Source organism: Entamoeba invadens, assembly GCF_000330505.1.
Source record: "Entamoeba invadens IP1 unplaced genomic scaffold scaff_1105074724527, whole genome shotgun sequence".
Taxonomy (NCBI): Eukaryota; Evosea; order Mastigamoebida; family Endamoebidae; genus Entamoeba; species Entamoeba invadens.
The window spans coordinates 35,831-50,934 of NW_004443593.1; the positions used below are offsets into that span (position 1 = coordinate 35,831).

The 15,104-nt window shown below is 27.5% G+C and overlaps 5 protein-coding genes across 5 annotated transcripts; 3 read left to right on the forward strand and 2 right to left on the reverse strand.

Moving 5' to 3' along the window:
* Positions 1 to 1,062: 1,062 nt before the first annotated feature.
* Positions 1,063 to 3,842, forward strand: EIN_355600 (hypothetical protein; the record flags this gene model as incomplete). Its single annotated transcript, XM_004259262.1, has 3 exons — positions 1,063 to 1,147; positions 1,256 to 3,636; positions 3,672 to 3,842. 3 exons carry the CDS (start codon positions 1,063 to 1,065, stop codon positions 3,840 to 3,842), a joined length of 2,637 nt encoding a protein of 878 aa, XP_004259310.1.
* A 749-nt stretch (positions 3,843 to 4,591) lies between these two features.
* On the forward strand, positions 4,592 to 4,987 carry EIN_355610 (hypothetical protein; the record flags this gene model as incomplete). Its single annotated transcript, XM_004259263.1, has 1 exon — positions 4,592 to 4,987. The coding sequence occupies one exon, from the start codon at positions 4,592 to 4,594 to the stop codon at positions 4,985 to 4,987; it is 396 nt and encodes a 131-aa protein (XP_004259311.1).
* A 689-nt stretch (positions 4,988 to 5,676) lies between these two features.
* Positions 5,677 to 6,732, forward strand: EIN_355620 (protein serine/threonine kinase, putative; the record flags this gene model as incomplete). The annotated part of the gene is made up of 2 exons (XM_004259264.1): positions 5,677 to 6,066; positions 6,304 to 6,732. The coding sequence occupies 2 exons, from the start codon at positions 5,677 to 5,679 to the stop codon at positions 6,730 to 6,732; spliced, it is 819 nt and encodes a 272-aa protein (XP_004259312.1).
* Positions 6,733 to 10,949: 4,217 nt separating this feature from the next.
* Positions 10,950 to 11,510, reverse strand: EIN_355630 (cysteine protease, putative; the record flags this gene model as incomplete). Its single annotated transcript, XM_004259265.1, has 1 exon — positions 10,950 to 11,510. The coding sequence occupies one exon, from the start codon at positions 11,508 to 11,510 to the stop codon at positions 10,950 to 10,952; it is 561 nt and encodes a 186-aa protein (XP_004259313.1).
* Positions 11,511 to 14,147: 2,637 nt separating this feature from the next.
* Positions 14,148 to 14,734, reverse strand: EIN_355640 (hypothetical protein; the record flags this gene model as incomplete). The annotated part of the gene is made up of 2 exons (XM_004259266.1): positions 14,148 to 14,280; positions 14,496 to 14,734. 2 exons carry the CDS (start codon positions 14,732 to 14,734, stop codon positions 14,148 to 14,150), a joined length of 372 nt encoding a protein of 123 aa, XP_004259314.1.
* Positions 14,735 to 15,104: the final 370 nt, after the last annotated feature.

Genomic DNA, 15,104 nt, shown 5'->3' on the forward strand with positions numbered 1-15,104 from the left:
ATTAGTTGTGCAACCACACCGACATTTGGTGTTTTCAATCAACAACTTTTTGTTGTAAATCATATGTGTATAAGATATATTATTTAAAAAAATAACTATCTTTTCAATTATTTTGTTCAACATTACACAAAATAAACCAAATGTATATGAACAACTTTACTACTTTTTTCATGATTATAAAGAAAGAACATTTTTTAATCAAGTAAACAAATATGGTTTTATTATGTTTAAACAATGGGTATAAAATCAGAAATTGGAAAAAAATGGATTAATTATTTAAATATTTTTTGAAACATTCCTTTTCTAATTGTTTAATAGTGCCAGATAACCTTTAAGACGTATAAAATAAATAGGCTGATTTATTCGTTTTGAATAAGTTTAATACGGGTGTAATTATTGAAAAAAAAACAGATAGTTTTTAAATTGATTTTCCATCAGTTTTCAAAAAGTATTTATAAAATATTATTAAACCAATATTATAATTATATTATAAAATAATGATAAAATAAAGTGTTTTATTTTATTTCACTTCCTTAGTGTTTTACCAAACTAAGGAAGATTAAAACTTGTAAATTATATCGAGAAAAAACACCTTAAAAGTGGTTTGTTACCTTATTATTTTCTATCACTCAATTTTACCTTTTATATGAATATTTTTGAGTCGTTGTTTATTTTTCATTACAAGCACGCTAAAAAGGTGACAAAGACTTTCATAACTTGATTTATATAAATTACATAAACCAATAAAAATATTTTACTATTTATCAAACCATAATTTAATTATTGTTTTTTTTATTATATTATTTAAAGTGGTTTTTTCCATTATATAACTACACACTTATTTTCTTGAAAAGTAAAACAAAAGTTAAATCAATTATTATTTTACATCATAAAATACTTTGATATCGAAAAACTATTATTTTAGGTTTTTACATATTTGAAAAACACCAATTTATAATTATTCAAATCAAAAAGATGGTTTTCTTATTTAATAATACGTTTAATTGACGTGTTAATAAAAAATGACGTAAAATCAAAATTATCAAACACAATATACAGAATATGAAACACCTCTTTTTTGGTGTGATTTTGGTTTTGGCAGCTGCCGATATTATATGCCAACCCATTTCAAGTCAATGTACAGATGGTTTTTAAAGTACTTAGTTTGTTATATTAATAAAAATTTAACATGCATTATTTATAATAACATATTATTAATACACAATTTAATTGACATAAATAAATAACAAAGAAGACAACATAGAAAATATAGAAAATTGTGACATATTATATATCTCATACAACTTTACTTTGACAAAAGAATGCGCCGATGCATTTAAAAATTTTCCCCATATCGAAATTGACGGTAACTACAAAATATATCTTGATAACAATCTCAACTATTCAAATGGGATTTCATTTTTAATCAATTCGAAAACATTATTAGAAGGTCTGGAATCTTTTTCTAATTATCCAATTTCTCTCTCAGAAGGATCTTCAGTTGAAATCTATAATGATTTTTTAATACAAGAAATTTCGTTCAGTGACGGGTCTATTTTTGTTTTTGGAAATTTAAAAGTTACTAAAAGTCTCACAATTTTAAGAAGAGGGAAGTTAGTTATTTCTGGAGACATTTTTATTGAAGAAAACGCAATTTTTAAATGTGAAATGTGCGAAGTAAAATGTACCAATTTGTATTTAAATAAAAACACGACGTTTTTAGCAAATTCAAAAAGTGTTTTATACATCAACACAATATCAACAGAGAAGAACACACAAATTATTTTATCTTCAATTTCACTACAATTTGAAAATATCAAAATTAATAAAAATTCGACTTTAACTTTAGACGAAGTCCAATTTTTGAATACAACAAGAGAAAAGTCTTTTACAATATCAGAGTCAACTTTAATATTTTCAAGAGAAAATGTGTTAAATAATTTGATAATAAAAACAACTAATCAAAGTGAAGTAATTTTTAATAAAATTTGTACTTTCAAAAGTCTTGAAGTTTTAGATTCAAATGTTATTATAAAAGCTTCGAGCGTGTTAAATGTTGAAAATACCATGTCAAGTGGTGATTCTATTTTTACACTTTTTGATAAATTTAGACTGCACTCAAACATGATACAAATGAGAAACAATTCTCAATTTAAAATTGATGCAAATGAAGGGAGTATCACTTTCAACGTATTTAACTTTTTTGATGTTGCAAAATTGAATATTTTTAATTCAAATTTAAATGACAAAAATAATAAAAATGTTGTGTTAGATGGTGTTATTGTTCTATGTAATACATCAGAATTTGAAATACACCAAGGCACTTCTGTTACTGCTTTAAATAGGATAACATTGTCAGACTATTCTCTATTTATAATAGCCGGCTATTTTCATTCAACAGATGAAATATTAACAAAAGAAAAAGGTCTTATTTTTAATAACAATTCTTCCCTCTTAATTTATGACCACGCAAAAATAGAATCTATTAGTTTTATTACACTCTATGACTACTCTAAAGCAACTTTTAAAGACTCTGTCTATCTCGAGGCAGCCAAATTCACGTGTTACAATTCGTCACAAATGTATTTCGAAAAGAATTCTGATATTCAACTGAACACTATGTTAACATATTATAATAATTCAATATCGAAGTATTCTGATAATGTCACTATATTTATAGACCTCCCACAAGTGTATCCAAACTTATTTTATACATACTGTTTACTCTCTTTCAATAATTACTCAAGTGTGGAATTTAGTTCAAGTGTTTTTTTAACGATCAACTCGTGTATAGAGTTTTGGAATTCATCACGTGGGATATTCCCAAGTGGGTCGCACTACGAAATATATAATTCGCTGTTCTTTTTTAACAGCAATTCTGAACATAATACACACATCGAAATTGAAAATGGAGCAGTGTTTTTTATATATAGTAAACACCTTAATAAAACGTATTGTAAAACACTGACTAATTGGGATTACGAACAATCACGACAATGTTATTCATTAATAATCTTTTCACAAATTCAGTTGTTTATTTATAACGCTGACATATACAAAAAAACAATTTTTACTTTATTAAATGGATCTTTTTCGTTTGCTTTAAAACTGTTGATATCCTCAGAAAACTGTTTCGACTTCATGTCGATCAATTACAAAATACTACCTTTCGAGTACCTAACAAATTTTCTAATTGTGTCAAATGGAAGATTGATAAGATACTGTCCTGATAAATACGCCACTCTTATTCAAAACCAAAACAATTTTGTCAAAAACAAAGACGAAATTTTATTTGGAGAATTTGAAACAGCCAAAAACAGTTTTAAAAATAATTTTAAAAACATTTCCCAAATTGTTCCTCGAATTTTGGAAAAACAAGAAACCCTAAAGGGGGTAATTTTCCCAACAGAGGTCTACTGCCATATTAATGACAGTAATTTCAATAATAGCTTCAAATTTAACAATTTGTACACATCTTTTACTCACCCACATTGCCCATACCCGAGTAATGAAACACATCCAATGCTTGTCATCTCTGAAGTTAAAAACATTAGTATTGGGTCGGATATAGAAGAAGTCTACATTGACTTCAAACAAGACTTTTTAGTTGATATTGTTGTGGATAAATGTAAAAATGTTTTTTCAAAGGAAATTTTGGAATTATCGAAAAGAAAAATTTGTTGAAAGAGCAAATTCCGTACTGTACAAATTATATTGCAAAATCTGTGATTGTGAGCCGCTCAGAAATCACTTTTACAGTAAATTGCAAAGACACTCAGACAAAGTTTACAAATAAAGTTGTGAATTTTGTCTGTTTTGAAACGAACGATATGGACATATAAGAAGTCAAATATTCCCCTTGTAGTGTATCTAATTAGTGATGATTTGTACACGACATTTGAGGGTTATGAAAACGTTCAAGGAATTCTTTTAATGAGTAAAAAATATTTAGAATATTCAAATGGAAATGATTACGACTCCGTGTATTACTACAACAATATTATGAAAGGAAAAAATAAAAAAGGAGGGAAGTACATTTCTTATATGTATTTTGAGGATAACAAATATATTAAATGTGGAAATAATTCAACAGATTGTGTTAATAAAACATATGCTATACAATGTAAAAATGGCTATTTTATGAACATGGCAGGTAGCTGTATTAAAAAACAGTTTTGTAAACAAATATATGGCGGAATTTGTGTCGAATTGAACGGATTTTTTGACTACCAAAAACACGAATTTAAAAAGTGTGACGAATTATGTTTATCTTGTTCGTTTAATGAGTGTTTTATATGCGAGTCAAATTCATTTTTAATTAATGGAAAATGTCAACTGAAAGGAATTGGAGAGAAGATAGTATACTCACGTTCTATAGTTAGTTGTGCGGATGGGCACTATAATAACCAAAACACTTGTTTTTTATGTAAAACAACATTTTTAAACTGTGAATTGTGTAACAAGAAAAAATGCACCAAATGCATTTCTGGGTATGCACTTGACGCCTCACAAAATTGTGTGATTTTAATAAAAACATTAAACACATCAGAAGTATTAAAATTGTGTCCAGATCACTTTTTATTATCAGAGAATGGTAGGTACCTTACTTCTATTACAAAGTGTTTGTATTTTATTGAAGATGTGTGTTATCAGTGTGAGTCTGATTATGTTCTGTTACATGGAAAGTGTTACCAAGGCGCCATCGCACAAAGTGATAATTGTGAATTGTTATCACCAATTGGATGTCTTCGATGTGCAAAGGGGTATTACACTGACAAAGAAAACAAGTGCAGCAAATGCAACACAAAGTGCACTGAATGTACAGAGAACTCTGAGAAGTGTCAAAGTTGCATCACAGGCACAGTCCTCTCAAATGGGAAGTGTCTCACCATTTTTGCACTTGAAGGGATTTGTACTTCGTATGATGCGAATGGGCAATGCTCGCAGTGTATTAATGGATATAGTACTACTAGTGGAACTTGTGTGAAATGTCCATATCCATGTGTTATATGTAAAAACGACCAAATTTGCGAGAAGTGTGATAACACGTATTTTATGAATGAAACCGAAGTTTGTGAGAGTGTGTATGACATCACAAATTGTGGCGAATTATCAGAGACTTTGGGGTGTTTGAAGTGCTCTGAAGGGTATTACAAAAGTAAGTTGCGTTGTATTCAATGCAAGCAAAATTGCTTCTCTTGTAATTCAGCAGATTATTGTAATGAGTGTAGTAATAACATGGTTTTATCCAATGGTAAATGCACAGAGCGGTTATATATAGAAAACTGTATATTAATAACTAACTCGATGTGTAAGAAATGCAACTTTTGGTACAAATCCAGTAATGACAAATATTTGTGTGACAAAATGAATTTGACTAAAATTCTTCTTATAGTAATATTTGGATGTATATTTTTATTATTCATATTTACTATACCAATGAGTTTTATTGGATTATATATTATACAAAGACATCATCTTAATGTGGAGAGAAAGAAGAAAGGAATCTCTTCAATACGGAGTGTTAGAGAACAAATGAAACCATTAATAGACAATATATACACAACTTCATCTCAATTGGATTTTGGTGTTGACCTACCAGTTAATAGAACGAGTACAAAAACGGTTATATTTGCAAATAAATCAAAATCTATTGTTAAGCTGCAGTTGGTGTACATGCAACGCAAAAGTTACAAAATCACCGTCTCACCAAAAGTCGTCACTTTACGACCAAAAGACACATGTCTTTTCACAATTGAAATTTCACCGACGTATTCCGGCGATTTTAAAAGTTCTTTGACATTGAGTTGGGTCTTTCTAAAACGCGGTGTTGAGTTGACTAAGAGAATTCCACTCATATTTTCAACAGCACTTTCAACGTGGATTGACGACAGTAGCATCACAGACATGATTGAAATATGTCGAGGCTGTGTTGGAATCATTTTTAAAGCAACATATAAAGGGCGCACAGTGGCAGTGAAGAAGATCAGACAATTTAAAAATGTCAAAGACGACGAGTTTACAACAGAAGTCGACATGTTACAAAAGATACGAAATCCAAATATAGTCGAATTCATATGAGCCGTATATCAAAGTGTAAAGCACATGATTGTCATGGAATATATCAAAAATGGGAGTCTGGATCAGATCATTAAAAGTTATAAAGTGAAAAATAGTGCAAATGATGTGCAAAATTCTAACGACAAAATATTACCACAAAAAATTCGGTACAAAATTTTATTGGACGCTACAAAGGGTGTCAACTATTAACACCTCAATGGAATTTTTCATAGAGACATCAAGCCAGGAAATATTCTTGTTGTTGAATTAAACAGTATAATTGAAGTCAACGCTAAACTTTCAGACTTTGGAAGTGCAAGAAACGTAAATTTGTTAATGTCAAATTTGACATTCACAAAGGACGTTGGAACACCAAAGTATATGGCGCCCGAGTTGTTGAATGGACAGAAGTACTCAATTGCTGCGGATGTGTACTCACTTGGAATTACTTTCTTTGAGGCATTTACTTGGAAAGACGCTTTTGAAAACGTGAAATACTTCTTTGAAATTCCTGAGTTGATTTCTAAAGGAAAGCGACCAGATGACAAGTGTTTGAGTTATAAAGAAAGACGTTTACTTGAAGAGATGTGGGCACAAAAACGGAAAGAAAGAATCACAAGCGAGGAAGTTGTGGATGTCATGCAAAAGATGTTTGACAGAGTAAATAATTAACTGAGTACAATTAGCACAACGGTGTATAGTAAATAGTAATCAAATTATTTATAGCGAATATGTGTTAAGTAAAATTATACAATAAAACATTCTAAAATATGAATAATTTAATTTATTTTTTAATCAAATATGTTTTATTTTTGAATAGAAACAATTGAATTTGTTGTTCAAAACATCCTAGACATAGAACAAAAGTTGCAGGTGTGGTGCTAATGTTTCGACGAATAATTAATATTATTTATACAGTTGTATTTACAAATTTGAACCATCATTTAAAAACAATTAACAAAAAATTATTCATTATTAGAACAGTTTTTAAATAGTAAAATAAAACCTTGGTACTTGTTGTAAATTTAGACTTATATATGTACATAAAAAATACAATTAGATTATTATCTTTATTAAGCTGAATTTTTAAAACAAACTCTGATTTGTAATAATATTCAAGTTATTATTAACAATTAAATTGTTTTTAAATTAGAATATAAATTGTTAATAATATCAGAGGTTTCCAAAATCACAATCCTAATTACCCACGTCACCATTTCATAACCAAAATGTTCATTTTCTTTATAAATTCGTACGTTATTATACCACATTTTCGGCAATAATTATTTTGGAAACGCTTAAATGATATTTTAAAAAAGTTATATTTAAAATTGTTTTTATAACGAAAAAAATGATTAGCAGAAATTCACTGGTTAATTGTTTTATTGATAACAAATTTAAACGACATTTTAGCATAAACATGTTGTTATTTGTTAAAATATATATAAAATTGAATAAAAATTCAATTAAGTTGGAAGATGACAATATTCTTAACTGTAAATGTATCATAATCCGTTAAATCTTGTTCCAACGCCGTGTAAACCATGGGCGAGCAACGACTACTTCATATTTGATTTTTCTTGCGGACACATATATCATCACCAAATTCAAAAAGTATATCTTTGTTCTGAGAATCTAAATATAATTCTTTATCCGGGCAATCGCCGCTTTTGCCAAACATTATTGGATTTAAAATGCCATTTCTCACAAGTGAAAAGATGTATGAACTATTACTGGACATATAATCTACTATAATAGTGATTTTGCCTGTGTACACGCCACCAAACTTGTTGTGATTTGTGTCTTCTATCAAAAAGCACAAATTGCTTTCATTAATAACTCGAGCATTTAACATAGATGTGCCCAGTGACCAACTTTCTTTGTTAGAGTCGAACAAAACAGCACCAAGTTTATGACCTGTCAATTTCTCAAGACTGGCTTTCTCTTCAAATGTGATGTGTTCTCGTTCCATTCTCTCGGCTTTTTCTTTTTCTACCTTTTGGTTAATTTTTGTTGTTTTTTCTTCTTTTTCTTTTACTACTTTCTCTGTTTTTGCCATCTTTTCATCTTTTTTGTGTTGTTCATTATGTTCGTCTTGTTGTAAATTTGAATTTATAAACTTCTTTATTTCATCCATTTTGGTGTTTTCAGCTTCTTGGATTTTTTTGATTATGTCTTCATATTGTTTTGTCTCCATTTTGTACTTCTCCTCGTGTAGTGCCATTCTTAGTTTGCATATCTCAGTCAACTTGTTGTTATCATCAAGTGTTCTGTATGAAGCTAACTCTTTTTTGAATTTGGTGTATGTGTCTTCAAAAGTGGCAATGAACGTGTCGAATGAAGTTGCAATATCTTTCTTTCTTTTGAACTCTTTATAAAGTTTGTCGAAGTATACATCTGCATTTTGAATTCGTTGTGAAATGTCAAGTGACTTGTCGTCAACATAATTGTCTTTTTCCTTTGCTTCGTGGAGTTCTGCCACCGCTTTTGCTGCTTCAACGCAGAGTGTTGAGAGTGTTGTCAACTCACTTTCCATTGTTTTTGATGGATTTCATATTATATTTATACACACTTTTTACTCTCAAATATTAAAATTAAAGTCAAATTAGTATTTATTGAATAATTAATTATATTTCAATTAAATTGTGTAAATAAACAAGTCTTTTCAATCGCATATATTTCCATTTTTTACATTTATAATATAATTTATTTATTTTTTGTGTATAATTAAATTAGAAATTTTATACACATTGTGTAGCTTAACATCTAACATTAATTTTTTTCAATGTTTATAAAAAACTATTGTATTTTGTGTAGTTTATTTATTAAAATGTATATATTTAACATATTTAAATATTGTGTAATATATAACATTTCATATATATTTGAATAGTTAATGATTGTGAAAATTTCAGTATAATTATATAACAATAATTAATCAATAACTTTTAACAAGATACAGAAATAAATAAAAACTTTGTTACACATTGTTCAAATATGTTATAAACTTAATTATCACTATTTAAATATTACATTATAATGATTAAATTATATTTTTAACAACAATATTATATTGTTATAAATTGTGTTTTTTTGAAGATCTTTTAAAATAATTTATTTTGTTTAAATGATACTGAATTAAATTTTTGTTTTTTAAATTAATTGATTGTCAGATTAAAATATCGAATTGTATATTTAAAAAAGAATAAATACCCATTTTTGTATTTTTAAACATGTCCTCTTGTTTTTAACAATACAGTTGATATTAATAAAATAAAATGTAAAGTATTAAATACTATTAAACTTAATAAGTTATGTCTATATTTTTCCTGTCCAAAGTAATATTTAGTATATTACTTTTAGTTATAATCTAATTATTTAAAACTAAAATAACGATAAACAATAATAAAAAAGTTAAATAAGTTTTTTATCATCTGTATAAGGTGTTTTGATGATGTTGATTTTTTTAAAAAAATTTAATTATTTATATGTATATTGTGTAATTTTTAGTTTTTTATCACACAATTTTATTAACAATTTTAAAAACTGCATTGATTAAGAAAATTGGGGAATACACCCAACAGCCTCAAAATGTTTAAGATCTTCTTCTGTATATGGTATACATTTATTTGCGATTAATCTTTCTCTTTCTACGAGATCTTCTGCGGAATATCCTTCTATGCCATATTTTTTAGCACATAAACCAAGTGCAGTTTGTATTCTACTTTCTTCTTTGTGTTCTTTGACTTTTTGTTCTTGTTCTTCTTTTTCTTTTGCATATCTTTCATAACGAGCTTCGTTTTAATAACATTCTGGTATGTCATGACATGGATAATCACCCGGTCCATCTTAAAACATTTTTTAAATTTAAAAGTTTGTGTTAATTCTTTATTAGCCAATTTATTACACAAGTGGTGTAATAATAATTGATAATAAACTGTAGTTCAAAAGTCGGTACTGTTGTATTTTTAGTACTTTTTAAAGTTTTTTTATATTTGTTTATAAAAACAAAAAAAACAAATAATCGGAAGTACAAATTTTATTTTGAAAAAAATACCAATTCAGTTAAATTATTTTCGTACAATATCAATTCATCGAAATGTTAGCCACCTTTTTTTTAAATTAATATTGTTATTTGATTTGACCTCAACTCGATACTTCGCATCACAAACACAATGTTGTAGCTCAAATTACACAACGATAAACACGTTAGTAAATTTGGATGGTGTTGTTTATGTCGATTAGTAACAAATATCAGTTTCGTTAAAATATCATTTTCAATTAAAAACAAACACATTGTTTTCTTATATAGACAAAAATATAAAATAAAAAGTTTCTGAAAACGCCAAAACAATAAATAAAGATAATATTTCATAATTCTGACTGTTATTATTATTGTTGTGATAACACGATTAAATACACTATAGTTTGAACAATGTTTGTGCGCTTGCCTTTTTTCTATTTCTTTTTTAAAAAAATAAATTAGAGCAAACATTTAATAGTTTTGGGTTTTGTTATTCTAGTTATTGTCGTGACAACACCATCAGTATATCAATATTATGTGATACTTTCGCGCTTGTTATTTGTTTTATTTGATTATAAATGAAGGCTTGACAATTAAAAACTTTGACATTAAATTTATCAACTTTTTATAATAAAATGCACTTTTGGGATTAGTCACTTGTTTTTCGGAAACACAAATCCCGTTATTTTATATTAATATATAAATTTAAATTTAATACTTTATCTATGTAATACCATACATTTATTAATATAAATACCATATAATTATTATTTGATATAGACGACAACATATAATATAAATAAAAAACGATCAATTGATTTCATTTAAAAATACTCGTGCTTTATGGTTCGACATTTTTAAAATCTTATTGTCCTGGCGCAACACATACTCCTCTTTTATCCATTTTTGTTCCGGCTTTACACACAGTACACACCAAGTTTTTTGTATTACACGTCTTGCAATTTGGACCGAGTTTATAATTACCAGAATAAAAGATATAATTCTGTGATAAATATCCTTTAGTATCATCTTGTGCCATCCCACATAAATTTTCGGTTGAAATTTTACCAAATCCCCCATTTTCACCCCACCAAGTACCCCAAGTATTTCTTGCTATAAAGTACTCCTGTCCAGTTTCATTGTCTTTGCAGTATCCAACTAATATCACTTGATGATCTATATTTATATTTTTGCATGTCTCTTTTGAAAACGTGAAAATACCACCTTTGTAATGATAATAACCAGTTTCAAAAGCCATAATTGCTACTAAAACAGGGCCATAATGATGTATTGTTTTCTTTAATGCCAACACCTGTTGTTCGTGGCTACCTGCTTGATTTACTGTGAAAATTTGATATTCTTTATTTCGCAAGTATATCTCAACTGATGCATTTTGGTCTCCACGTGGAATGCATGGCGGTTTCATCTCATAAGAAGCATCAGTTCCATCAGAAAAGGGGTAATTTTTTCCAACGAATAAGTTCGCAGACCTTCGATAGCAATACCACTATTTCCACCACAACATCTGTTATTATTATGACTACCTGGTATTGGATGTTTAGTATCAATAAATCGCTGTGGAGTAAAAAGCAACTTTTCTATTTTGGTTTCGTCTTTGTTATTTTTGTAATAAGTCATGTTTGCATATAAAATTTGGCCATGATTGGCAATAGCAGCAGCATAACAACACCCACGCCCTTTTTGGTCAAGTGGAGTGCCACAAAGATCAATTTTTGGATGGTCTGTGTTCTTTTGAACATAATGTCCACAATATGATAAATGGTCTGGAATTACGTCCCCAGGAGGAAGAATGGGAAGTTTACCACTTTTTGAAGTCGAATCTTTTATTTGTGTTTTCATATACTTCTGTGGGTTTAATCCCATTTCCAGTGGAGTTAAATCAGAGAAATAGTTTATACCAAAAATTACATCTGATGGCGTTTTTCGCTTTGAATTTCGCCTGCGAATATCTTTGAGACTCGATTTAAAAATTGAGAGACGAACAAGACGTTGGGAAGGTGTAGAATACTTTTTGTTGTATTTTACTTCAAATTCTTTGAAGAGTTCGAAATCGTTTTTGGTCAAGTCAAAGTCTGCCAGTGATATTGTGGACAACAACAATAACAAGTACATTTTGACAATAGAGTAAAAATGCTTGTTTTTAAACGTTTTTTAAGATTAAAATATAATATATGTTAAAATTAATTTTTAAAAATAGTATGTAACATGAAAACAATTTTAAAAATTATTCGAAATATTCCAAATGTAATTAATTTTTAATAAATTATTATAGTTATTTTAATAATAAATTTATAATATAAATAATTTATTTATTTTAAACATGTTTATATTCATAATTATTAAAATGAATTGATAACAATGTAATTTTTTAAAAAGAATGTTATTATAAAAAATATTTTTAATAATAAATTAGGTTTTTTATATATTATTTTGGATATTATTTTGCTCCGAGCCATGTAATCCAATAACAAGTCAAATTGGAAATGCATAATTGAATTCTTGGTGTTTTTGGATATTATTATAATTACAAAAACAAAAAACTTTGAATTCATCATTGAAAACCAAAATCATAAATTAAATACTTTTTGTCTTGTATAATTTGATATATTTATCAACATTGTTTTCAATTTATGTTATAATAAAAATGTAATAAATTTAAAATTATAATTTGACAAACAAATTTGTTTAACACGTTGGAGCTTTGTTTTTTTAGTTTTATATGAAAAAATAAAAAATTTGGTGTTTTATTAATTATGCCAAGTGCAAAAAATAAAAAATAAAGGAAACCCCCGTTTGAGCTCTTTTGTGGATTATTATCCTTGCGATTTCAGTATAATTAATATTTAAATGAAAACCAAAATTAATAAGATATTCGAATTATTGTTATTTTTAACCATCTCAGAGTGTTTCATAATAAAAAACAGAATGCTCAGACGACGAACGTTTGTAATAAACTTTTTGTCTACCACTCATACATTTCATCAACTTGATTCATAATAAATGTATTGAGTGTTTTTTAAAAATCAAATGAACAAACTCTCACGATGAGATATTGGCTCTTTAATGTACCTTTTTCGACAACTATCGCTAAAATTAAGTATCTTCATCATAATATTCAAGGTTAAAATTACTAAAAAAAATCAACACAAATTATTATTGTTCTAACTTTTAGTTTTTAATAATCAGTGGAATCATCTTCATTAAGGACTGATCAGATATTATCGTTTTGAATTTTGGAGATTATTCAATTAAAATGTTATTCAAAAATATTTATGTTTTAATGGTTCGGCAAAATAGTATGTTGTGTTTTAATAAAAAAATTTCTGGGAAAAAACACACAATAAATTCCAACGTGTTAAATAAATATTTTTGGACCAAAAAAATAAAAATTTGTTTTTTATATATACAGTAGTTTAAATGAAAGTCTTAATTTGAAAAAGTATATAATTTTAAGGGTTTGGCAAATGTAAAATTTTTGTGAGCTTACTAAAATCAAGACAACTAACAACCATGTAGGTAATTTATAATATCCAGCTCATTCATTGTAATATTATTACAAAATAACCTTTCAAGAGCAGTTAATTTTAAACTAAATATAGTTTTTTATATAGCGGTATTTAATGTTTGATCGGTAGGGTGCGCAATCGTGTGAGTAATTTTTCATTTTTATGAAATCTTTTTTTCATTGTAAAAAATCGTGAAATATGTCATTTTATTTTTTAATTAATAAAAATTAGCATAAATTGTAAAATCTGCTTTTATATTAAAGTGTAAACAGTATTCGATTAAAAGTAAATAAACTTTCTATTTGTCCCAAAAGTTGATAAAAAACAAATAAAAATTAAAAACAACATTTATGATATTTTGTATTTATTAAAAGACAAATTAGAACGATTGAAAGAAAAATAAGATAACAAAATAAATTTTTGTTATATAACATAATAGATAAAAAATTGACAGCAATTTTTATAATTTGGTATAAACAACACATTGTTTTTTTTCCAACTTTATTGTAAAATTCTTTAAAAACAACACAAGCAACTTAACACGTTAGATTTATTTTTGTTTTTTTAATTCTTGAAAAAATAACCAAAATTATATTTTTGCCCAACAAATAACGAAAGATGGAAAATAGAAAGTTGTTTATCAAATAGTTAAATATACATATATTTAAACTATAATTATTAAGTATTCATATACAATAATAATATATACGATTTTTATTAAAAAAATTTTACTAAATATTATATGTTCTTTTTTGTTTTATTTTATTTTAAAAAACAAAACAAAAAACAGAATGGATTATAAGACTAATAAAATATATTTCTCGTTTTTTTAAATTGTGTTTTGAGTTGGAAGTTGTTAAGTTTTTTTTATCATTTTAGTAAACTTTATGTAGTTTTGCTCGCAGACAGCGTGTTGCAGATACATTTCAGCAACCTGCTTTCTTGGCGCCTCTTCACTGAAGTTGAATAGTTGCTTGTACTTGTCTGGATCCAGGCCAAGAAATCCGTCGAATAGCCAAAAGAGGAGGTTGTCTCTGACTGAGAGAACAACGAATGTCTTTATCTTCCCAATCACAAACAATGTCATTCTTTTTTTGATAACTTGAAACAGTTGTTCTGCCATTGCAGCAACTTTGTTGCCACGTTCACCAACGTTTCCTGTGGCATTTTTTGCGGATCTTATGGTTGCCCAAAAGTCGTCGACCAATTTGTTTGTGCACTCTATTTTCGGTTTGTTGATGAATCCCTGAAAAAAAAACCAAGGTGTTTTTATGTCTTGGTTGTTGAACATCTACAAAATCAATAACGACTTTTCCGGTTGTCAACTCGACAAGATTGAACCAGAAGCCGACAAGCGCCTCAATGAACGATTTTGCCATCGCTCTGCGTTCCAACAACGACGATTTTTAGTGCATATATTGGCAAGTCATAATGGAGACTATCCGGCTGGCCTCATGCTTTCGAATATGAATAGAAAGCCCAGAAAAATCAAC